At 58.5% G+C, this 9,799-nt stretch overlaps 4 protein-coding genes across 4 annotated transcripts; 1 reads left to right on the forward strand and 3 right to left on the reverse strand.

Annotated features, from left to right (window-relative positions):
• Positions 1-537: 537 nt before the first annotated feature.
• On the forward strand, positions 538-1,598 carry K437DRAFT_246455 (uncharacterized protein; the record flags this gene model as incomplete). Its single annotated transcript, XM_013388177.1, has 4 exons — positions 538-936; positions 1,053-1,180; positions 1,272-1,441; positions 1,484-1,598. Exons 1-4 carry the CDS (start codon positions 630-632, stop codon positions 1,596-1,598), a joined length of 720 nt encoding a protein of 239 aa, XP_013243631.1. The 5' UTR covers positions 538-629.
• Positions 1,599-2,174: 576 nt separating this feature from the next.
• K437DRAFT_256161 (S-adenosyl-L-methionine-dependent methyltransferase) lies at positions 2,175-4,023 on the reverse strand. The gene is made up of 6 exons (XM_013388178.1): positions 3,666-4,023; positions 3,495-3,572; positions 3,103-3,424; positions 2,928-3,015; positions 2,556-2,829; positions 2,175-2,434 (listed from the first exon to the last, which is right to left on the reverse strand). Exons 1-6 carry the CDS (start codon positions 3,937-3,939, stop codon positions 2,235-2,237), a joined length of 1,236 nt encoding a protein of 411 aa, XP_013243632.1. The 5' UTR covers positions 3,940-4,023; the 3' UTR covers positions 2,175-2,234.
• Positions 4,024-4,432: 409 nt separating this feature from the next.
• Positions 4,433-6,362, reverse strand: K437DRAFT_278276 (subtilisin-like protein; the record flags this gene model as incomplete). The annotated part of the gene is made up of 6 exons (XM_013388179.1): positions 4,433-4,450; positions 4,495-4,570; positions 4,613-4,992; positions 5,067-5,536; positions 5,623-5,627; positions 5,764-6,362. 6 exons carry the CDS (start codon positions 6,360-6,362, stop codon positions 4,433-4,435), a joined length of 1,548 nt encoding a protein of 515 aa, XP_013243633.1.
• A 1,451-nt stretch (positions 6,363-7,813) lies between these two features.
• K437DRAFT_246460 (PLP-dependent transferase) lies at positions 7,814-9,738 on the reverse strand. The gene is made up of 4 exons (XM_013388180.1): positions 9,509-9,738; positions 9,338-9,427; positions 9,024-9,269; positions 7,814-8,947 (listed from the first exon to the last, which is right to left on the reverse strand). Exons 1-4 carry the CDS (start codon positions 9,576-9,578, stop codon positions 7,917-7,919), a joined length of 1,437 nt encoding a protein of 478 aa, XP_013243634.1. The 5' UTR covers positions 9,579-9,738; the 3' UTR covers positions 7,814-7,916.
• Positions 9,739-9,799: the final 61 nt, after the last annotated feature.

A 9,799-nucleotide genomic window follows, 5' to 3' on the forward strand; every position in this document is an offset into this window, starting at 1 on the left:
GGCTACTACTTCTTGTCTATGTGATGCTGGATCGGAGAGAGGATGAGCTGGATATGGCGAACTCGCAGTGGCGAGTTCGTGGTTGAAATGAATGGCAGAGACCACGGCTGGTGGTGTTTTTGACCCAGGGAAGGATCAAGTGGGGCAGAGGCTGTCTGGACCAGGCAGTCGTGAGGAGGTGCTCTCGACGTTCACTCGATCATGTTTCATCCCGGGGATGGGGGGGTCCGTCCAGCCTCTCTCTTCTCTTCACCGATGCTTCTCCCCTGTCTGATGGACCCGTGCCAGTGTGGCGTGCGGCAGCAAAGCGCGCGTCGCAGAGAGGAGAGAGGGTTGATGTTGATCCGAGGCACCACAGCCTTGTTGCCCGCCACCCCAGCCTTATAGAGCGAGAGAGCAGAGAAAGGAGCAAGGGGGAGGGTTCCAGACAGAGCGGAACGAACGTGCCCATCCCCACCCATCCCACCCTCCCCACATCCCGTCTGGCTACACTTGTACTGACCGTCCCACTTGGACTGGCGAGGGCACAGAGGCAGGCATACATCTCGCCCTCCGGATGACTCTCTGCACAGACAGAGAGTGCAAGAGTGTGAGAAAGAGCGAGGAAGGTCCAAGGCCAACAAGCAGCGATGGCCGCGCAGTCGGCGTCGACGGCGGTCCCGCTCGACACGCCGCTCACGCGCGACTTTCCCCCCACCGCTCACCTCCCACGGGCAGACCTCGAGCAGCTGCTGTATGGCGATTCAAACGAGCGCGATCATCTCGGTGCTGCTGCTGTAGATGCAGCTATCTCGGCTCAGGCAGACCCGCTCGCGCCGCCGCCGCCGCTGCAGCAGCAGAACGCCTACTTTGAAGCTTTTGTGCATACGCTGCCAAGTGTGCAGCGCACGATCGCAGAGCACGATGCACTGCTAGAGAGCATCGAGGACAAGGCTCGTGAGTGTCCGCTGCCCTTTCCCTGTGCCAGCATGGGTTTCTCCTTTTCCCCATCCGCCGGGATCGGCACTCACTTCTCCTGCTCGACTTCACGCCTTCCCTCCCCCTCTGTTTAGGCCGAAATGCCGAGCTGAAGCCGCGTCTGGAAGCGCTGCGACGCGAGACGCAGCAGTGCTTTCAACAAGCGCAGGCCCTCGATGCACAGTGGCTACCGCTCAATGCTACCCTCGAAGAGATGTACAAGGTGCGTTTCTGCTGCGCCTCTTCTCGTACACGGAGAGCTAACATATTCCCCCTTTGCACCATTCCCTGTCTCGAACTCATATCCCTCTCAGCGCTTTTCCCCCGCCTCACTACACGCGCAGCTGACGCAGGGAACCTCCAAGCTGCACGACGCCTCGGAAGCACTCGCGAATGCATATGTCGAGAACCTCCCCTCGCTCGCCAGCGGCTTCGTCACACCTGACGAACCGGGCTCACTCCCCATCTCGTCCTCACCGAACCCGTCCGCCATGACACCAGGCGCCAGCGGCATTGCGCGCGCCAGTGACCCAGACACGCAGTTTGTGCGCAAGTTCCGAGAGCTCAGGACCCGCTACCATCGCCGTGCGTTGCTGGCCGAACGCTGGTCGAAGGGCACTGTCGCCTGGCGGGACGAGTGAGCAGTGGGTCAGCGTCCGAGCGCGCACGCACCCCCGCCTTTGAAAAAATGGCCACGGGTGCTGCAGCCTTGCACCCCTACCTTCACAGCGCTGCCGCTCTGGCGAAATCACGGGTCCACACGGTTGGCCATGGACATCGCCTGTGCGGGCCGCCCGCCCATTGTATGCGTATGCACATACGCATGTCATCGCGGAGTAGCACATCTACTCTCGCGCCCAAGGGCAATTCCATGCTGACTCGGCCTACAGGTGATGGCGGGTCGCCTAATTTTCGCACGCATCCAGCACCTTCTACCAGCCCATGCACAACATTCACAAATGTGGCCTGGCCCACCCGCGTGGCACTGACCGCAGCCCCGATCCGGAAGACCGCAACGAAAGAGAGCCTTCCCTGGAGGCGCTACTTTCGAGCGGGCCCGGAGTGCTACCTCACATGCCCCTGCCTTCGGCATGCGCCAGCGCCTTCCAGCGGATTCCTGACAATGCGCAAGCTGGCCAGTCTTCCGCTGCATGACCTCATTGACGTGCTCGAAATGGGACCTTGCACGAAACCAGCGCCTCAAGGCTCCATGGAAGTAGCTCTCGTCAGGCTAAGAACACGGGGATGCTGTCCTACGAACGAAGGCATTGTCAATTTCACAGAGCCATCGTAGACAGCGGCAATCGATACGTGTCCAGGCTCCAGTATTTTCGCTTCACCCCTTCCCAGACTTCCTCCTTCAGTTGCGGCTGCAACTCGAACCACGTCGTCTCGAGGCCAATGTCGCGTAGGTCGATCTCCGCGACGCGCGTGAGCACGTCATAGAAAAACGCGTTCGTGCCCGCTAGGCCATGGACTGCCGCACGATGGCGAGCGCAGAGCAGCACACGCAGGGAGAGGCAGCGAGGCGAAGGGCGTCAGTAAATGGGCCTTGATCACGCGATGGAAGGCTCGGGTGCGTTCGCCAGCCAGCTCACAAAAGGAAAAGCGCGCCTGTGGGCCAGAGAGCAAATTTGGTAGCTCGTCAAAGAAGACCCTCTGTTCCGCATAGTCTTGGCTGAATGTATCCCAGAAGACGGCGTCAAAGCTGCCAAGCTGCACGTCGTTGATCGCATCCTCCCATTTGCATCCGAAAATCTCCACACCTGGTTTCTTGTCCCAGCCTTGCGAGCGCATCAGCGCCAGCGCATCTGGGTGCGCTTCGACAATCACATGTCGTCCGGGTTTATATGTTTGAAACAGGCGGTCCACCTGTGTGGGCGGCGTGGCAGAGCGTGCGCGCGAGAATGGAAGGGAGCTTCGATTAGCACACCCACACGAAGCATGTGTAGGTCGTACAAGTCACGTACAATCCCCAGACCAAAGCCGACATTCAGGATGGAAAATCCTTCCGGCTGGCCTTCACACAGCAATCGCGTTGTGCGTTCCATGATATCACTGCACAGTGGGAAGTAACAGGGTACGGAGTCAGCATGAATCCCAGGCCTCTCTGGCCTGTATTGCATGCCTGCTGTGTACACTCACGTCTCCCAAGCGGCCATGACCATGTTTCCATCTTCGTCCAGGCACCTCTCGACCACTTCCGGATCGTCGGCGCTGGGTATGAATCTCAACTTGCTCTTGAGGAATTTGTCATTGTCGTTCGCCAGGTCTGCATGCTCTGGTTGGAGAACCATGTGAGCACAGCCGCCCTCGTCCGACGCAATCGCCACGGCTGTACCGCCAGGATGGTCAGCCTCTGCGTCTGCTTGCGGCTGTTCGTCTTCTGCATCTGCATCTGCGGCTTCATCTTCGTCCTCGGCTTGGCGACCAAGCAGGTTCAGAATGACAGTCTGTCTCACGCCTTCTATACTCATGGGGAGAGCCAGGTAAGAAAAGAAGGCCTAGGTGTGACTGCGCATGGTGCACGAACGCACCTTCGAAGATGATCCGGTAGCATGCATCATGGTTCAGGCTGAAAGCGACTTCGGCGGCTGCGAAGCCCAAGTGATCGACTGCGTACGATGTGATCCAAGTCGTGTAGTTGCATGAGATGAGAGGGTATTAGAAATCGGCCAGCGAAGGTTGGAGCGCCCAATGAGACATACCAGCATTCCAGATGGCACCGTGCGAGAGCAAGTATGAGCAAAGCTCAGCATTATCGCTCTCTGCAGCATAGTGCAGGCTGCTCCACCCGAGTTCTGAGTCTTCGTACCAAGCATCGGCACCTCGCTCGATCAGCTCTTTGACTGACTGCAGGGCACGAGGATGGTCGGGAGATTGACAGGTCACCAGCAGCGCGAGATTGAGTTCGAGTTGCTCGGTGGAGAGGGTGGACGTCGATGCGGCGCCGTGCGCCGCCTGCTCGCTTACTGAGGCCATATTGGTCTCGCTCTCCCAAGGCGCAAGATATGAGCACTGGAAATTGAAATGCAGGGCTAGCAGCCTGTCCGTGTCGGTACATCCGTACAGCCAACAAAGGGGTAGGAAACATACCCGATTACAAAGTTGACTGTCGCCAAAAAAAGTACAGTTGGCGGCGGGAGAAGAGCATCACAAATTCGGGACAACCTTTCACAAAGGTTGTTCCTGCATCTTTCCCCTCAAAGAGATGAGCAAGAGCAACATTGTGGTTGGTACACAGCAGTTACAACCAATGAGCGTCGACTTACTTAGTATTCGCCAGCACAGGAAGCAGCTATCCTGTTCATCCATAGCGCCAGGATTAGGCGAATTACATACAGGGAGATGGCAGTGCGGTCCGGGGGCCCGTTTTCCTTGAGGGAAGATGGCGCCCACACGTGACCTACAGGCTAATTGCGCGCAAAGGGAGAAAAATGGGGTCGAGACGGCGCTGTTTCTTGATTCCGATGCTTTAGATGCTGGCGCCGACCTGCTTGGCGAGTGGAGGAAATCTGGCGTGCCAAGGCCAGTGACTGCGTCCCAGCCTTTCGCAGCCGGGAAGCCGCCGTTAGCGGGCGACGGGAGCTCTTTGCAGCCTTTCGCAGCGCCACTCGTGACGTCGTTGAGACCCTGTGCGCCGCCGAGCTAGTACAGGAGCGGATTCATGAAACCGAGGTTCGGAAGGCCCTGGGCGCGCCGAGCGTCGTTGAGCAGCGCAATGACGCTCGAGAAAGTCGGCGCCGAGGCCGACGTGCCGCCGATGGCCCGGTAGGCGCCTTTCAGGCGCACAAGGCAGCGGGAGCCCTGCGCGGCGACGTCCGGGTAGCCGCGGCCGTTGGCGTTGTAGTACGGCGTGAGGCCACTGTCGAGGCCCTTGATATATGCATTAGCCGCCTTGGCTTGGTAGCTCGGCTGAGCAAAGTAGTTCGAGAAGCCGCCTCCAGAGTAGAAGCCAGCAACGTCTGAATCGACTGCCTCCTCCTGCGGCGCGTATCTTTGGGTGGCGCCTACAGACAGTCCGTACGGGCATGGCTTCGAGAGGGTAGGAAGATATTCGCGTGTAAGCAAAGCGGTGGTTCCGACTGCACAAGTATTTTTCGACTCACCGAAGGGAAGTTGGGGAGAAAAGCCGGCTTGCCGGAGATGGTGCACTTGCCGTCGCCTCCCATGCCGCTGTCGCCGGAGGAAAAAACGACGGTGATGCCACGGCTGGTGAGAGCGAGGACATCCTGGCAGACACGTTTAGCGTAGCTCAGCGCGACGCTGTCCTCGACATCGTCGTAGCTGTTGCTGATCACGGATGGAAGCTTGTCGTCTGGGTATGTGAGCAGCGTCTCGAACAGCGCAGCGTACGGCTCTTTCGTGTTTGTCGGCGTCGAGGGATCAGTGATGTACGAGCCACGGCCACCCGTCGAGTAGTACGTCGTGGGAATCGGGTAGCTCAGCAGGGCAGCTTGTACGTCCAAGTTGGCCTCGCCACCGGCCGCTTGAATGCTCTGGTTGTTGAGACCGCCGTTGATCTCCTCGATGCTGAACTTGTAGCCATCAGCGTACGCCTGCGGGACTTGGGGTTTTTCTGTAGGCGCAGTGGTGGAAGAAAGCACCGCAGCGAGGGAAATGATCAGCAGGTATAGGATGCATGCAGCTGTAAACGCCGCAAACGCACCCTAAAAGTAGTAATCGTCCTAGTTTGGATACTCTTCCAGATAGCCCGCGATGCCCATGAAGTTGCCGCTCCGCGGACCTTAGATGGCGGCGTTGGGCGTCTGGTAGAGCTCTTGGATGCAAGCGCGCGTGGTGTACGTCAGAATGCAGTCGGGCGGTACCTGCGTCTGGCCGGACTGGGCAGAGCCCTTGCCTTTCTCAGAGCCCTTGGGCGCCGGCGCCGCGTTGCCCATCGGCGTTCCAGCCGTCAGAGGCTGGATGTTGCCGGCGCTGCCGCCAGCGCTAGACTCGAGCGTGACGTATCCAAGGTCCTTGTACGGTGCGCTTTGCCCCTTGAGGCCGCTTCCAAAGTTGGTGGAGGGGTGGATGATGGCGATATGCTCGTGCACCTCGCGTGGCAAACTGTATGCGGTCGTGCGGACGATACGCTCGTGCGTCTGCGCGTGCTGATACGTCGCAAAGTCTGCGTTGCCGAGCATGGCACGGGCCTTGGCGTAGGTGGTTTCGAAGGCGACGTAGTCGCCCGGCTCGCTGCGCTTGCTGATTTGGTCGACATTGATTCCGTGGGATGCCAGCCAATCTTCGACCGCGCGCTTCGACTCGACAGAGGGAGCGAGGAAAGCGTCGACATCGTCCTTGGAGAGCCACTTGCCGTAATCAACGTGTTTCGGGTCGGAGATCTGCTCCAGGCGCGCTTCAAGATCGTGGATGCCGCGACGAGTGAGGCCGATGCGCATGAGACCTTGCTGTCCGCAGCAGGTGCCAGATCGGCACGCTTGACCCATCTGGCAGGCACCTTCACGGTCTCCTTGAGAATCATGGGGAACGGCGTGGCGAGTGCCCCGCTGGCGAACATGACGCCTAGAAGGAGGAGGGACTTGCACCGCATTTTCATCGGGCCTGACTCTTATGACGGCGAGAGCTGGATGATGAGGGAGGGTGTCAAAGGTGACGAGCGGTGAGGCGGAAGGGGTAGAGCAGACGAGAGAAACAAGCACGGCCGGGCTTGGAGGATCGCAGGAAGGAGCAGGGGGAGCGAATGGGGAGGGCAGAGCGATGATCGTGGTGGTAGCGGTGACGACGAAGACTACGAGAGCGAGGGTTGTGAAATTGGAATCGGCAATGAAGCCGTTGACTTTTGTACATGCATCTCATAAAATACTTGCTAGCTTTGGTTACCCTCGTCACATAGCCTCGTCTTTCGCGTCTCGCAGCTCGTCGATCACCGTCGCACGCAGCGAGGAGGCCTCCTCGAAGGGAAGGGGTGACCGCCTATTCATCGCAGCCCGCCATCTCGCCATTGAAGAACGTCATGTGGAACAGGGTTGAGAGGAACCATCCAGCGCACAGCGCAGTGCCGAAGTTGAATTTTGGGGCCCGAACACTGCGATATGCTGTTAGTGCCTATGCCACCTAGCTCGGCCAACATCACATGCGCAGGGGGCCTGCAGCAGCGCAGCCAGTACATAAGTATGTACGTCCGCAGCCAGAAAAGGAGCGAGACATACCGTGTTTAATTAAATGATCTGTCGTGTCCCTTGTAAAAATAAACAAACAGGCGCTGTGCCGTGATGCGCGTGTGGCGGAGGAGGGAGAGGACTTGTATGCAACATGTCGTGGGAGAATTGCATGTGAGAAGATAAACTATTGCTCTATTCCATCTGGTTGTTTGCGTTTGTTTCCACATGGGTTCTCTCGCACGTCACGAGCCAGGCGCTGGGTCCGTCCATTGTCATTTGCCAGCCAGCCATGTGTTAGCCATGTGATCGACGCTCTTAGCGCACTTCGGAGCTCAGGAACGACTTTTTAATTGCGCCAGCGCGCAGTGCCGCTGCGACTTGCGCATCCATCAACTCTACCTGTGCTGAGTATGGCGTGGGCTCGTCTATCGTCTCCCCCAAACGAAAGTCCATGATGCTGTCAAAGAGAGGAGGACACTCGATGGTCATCCGCTGTCTCGCCATGAGTACTCAGACTTCGTGTCCATCTGTTCCTCATCAGATGCGAGGCTTCCAACTTCGACGGGCAGTGCCTCAGGCTGACAGCCAGATTGACATGCGACCAAAAGGGTTTTGGGGCTTGCCCTTTCGCCCCATTCATGTGTGAATGATAGAACGGCTGCGAGTACAGAAACGCAAGGGGCCGGGGGGGGGGGGGCAGCGAAAGGAAAGCGGATCGTAACCCCATTGTGCTAATTGCATTGCTACCCCATAGTCCAGAGTGCCTTCATCGGATTTCGAGCGTTCCATCAAGAGTAGTGTTTTGCGCTGTTCTCTCACTTGTTGGCGCGATCAGGCAAAGCTGTCGATAGCCTCTTCGATCTCCTTGCACACCTCCTTCGCCTCCTCGACAGTGTTGTAGTGCACCAGGCTCACCCGCACCACGCCGTCGTCCACGGTCAAGCCGAGCGCGTCCACGAGTGCGTACGCATACATGTGCCCCAGCTGCGCACCGAACTTGCCCTTCTTGTTCACAGCAGCACACAGCTCGGCGCTCCGAACCGCAGGCTTGCCACCAGATGCAGCTATGACGAATGAGACCGTCGGCGCGCGGTTCTGCGCTTTCGCACTCTCGCTACCGACAATGCGCACGCCGCGTGAACGCATTTTTTCGCTCGTAAGGAAGCCGATGAGGATGTGCAGTAACGATTCTTCGTGTGCAGCGACCAGCGCGAATGCGGTGTGCAGCGACTGCTGTACCTGCTTGCGACCACCGCTGCCCCCGTCATCGCCGAAGAGCGATGCCCAGTCGATCTCCTTAGGCTTCGACCCCGCTGCTGGGCCCTCTCCTAGCCAGGCCAGGTACTCGACGACCACCTTGATGCTTGCAATGAGTTCATACTGCCGGCTGCTCGGCTGGAACGTGAAGGAACCCTGGCTGCCGTGAAGGAAATGGTGGTTGAGCTTCGAAAGCAGCTGCGCGGACGCGCGCGGAGCGATGTACAACGAGCCCGTGTGTGGACCATAGACCTTGTACCACGACCACAACACAAAGTCGACGTCCTTCCACTCTCCACTCGCAGGCCGCACCGGGCGGTGCGGTGCCAAGGCGACGGCATCAATCGCGACGTACGCGCGCCCTTGCGTTCGCTCCTTGACGAGTCTTGCCGCCTCTGCCACGGGGGTAAAGCCGCCGAGCACATTCGAGCAGCCTGTGAATGCGACCAGACGCGTGCGTGGCGTGAGCAACGGCGCCAGCGCCGCGACGGACAACTCGACGGCGTACAAATTCCTCTCGGATTGAGAGGCGATCTTCGTGACGGGCCATTCTTTGATCACAAGATTCTGGCGTGCTGCCAGACGCTTCCAAGCGCCCCGATTGGCTGTTGTGAATGTGCAGTCATGCGGTCAGCGTCTGCTGATCAAGGCTTTCGTCTGCGAAAACGCATTCCGACTTACCTTCATGATCAGCCTGACTGATGATGATCTCATCACCTTCCTCCCACGTCGGCTCCTGGCCTTGGTACATGCCTGCCCGCTGTTTGATCACGGTCTCCTCGATCATGCGCGAGAGTGTCTCAGCGAGCTGCGTTGCCGAAGCGCCAACCATGACCTCGTCTGTACTCGAGGCATGGGCGTAGAATGCCGCTGCCGCTAAGCCTTGATCAACGCGCCATCCGGCGCTCTGGGCGAGAGCATAGTTGCCTGCGGCCGTATTCAGGGCAAGAGGTTCAACAGGCTAGCCGCTTTCCAACGAATTAAAGGGCACGAACCCATCTGCACGTTTGTCGTCAGAAGGTAGTCGCTAATGCAATCGACAACAGAGCCGAGCACCTGACTGCCGCCAGCATTCTCGGCAAAGACTGTGCGGAAAGCGTCAAAAGATTGCTCGGTTAGATGACCGCCTGACTTTTTCTTGGATCTTGTGGGAGCCTCTCACGAACTGTACTCGGAATTCTTGAAGATCGCAGGAAATAGGGGACGGAGTGCCCCGATCGGGATGGTGGACGGCATGCTTGCGGTTCCTACGTCTCCGCTCTGCAGGTATCGTTGTGAAGGTCGGATGAGTGCAATATGAAGACTGATTGTAACACCCACTATGCACTCGGCTTGCCTGCTTTTAGGGAGCTCACCTTAGTTGATGTCTTGATGCGGCTCTTTCGCTGTGGTTGGGTTGCCTTGGATATTTATATCGCTCGGTGCCTCACGATTCGCAATGGTTTGCAGAGTGTGGG

Source organism: Tilletiaria anomala, assembly GCF_000711695.1.
Source record: "Tilletiaria anomala UBC 951 chromosome Unknown K437scaffold_34, whole genome shotgun sequence".
Lineage (NCBI taxonomy): Eukaryota > Fungi > Basidiomycota > Exobasidiomycetes > Georgefischeriales > Tilletiariaceae > Tilletiaria > Tilletiaria anomala.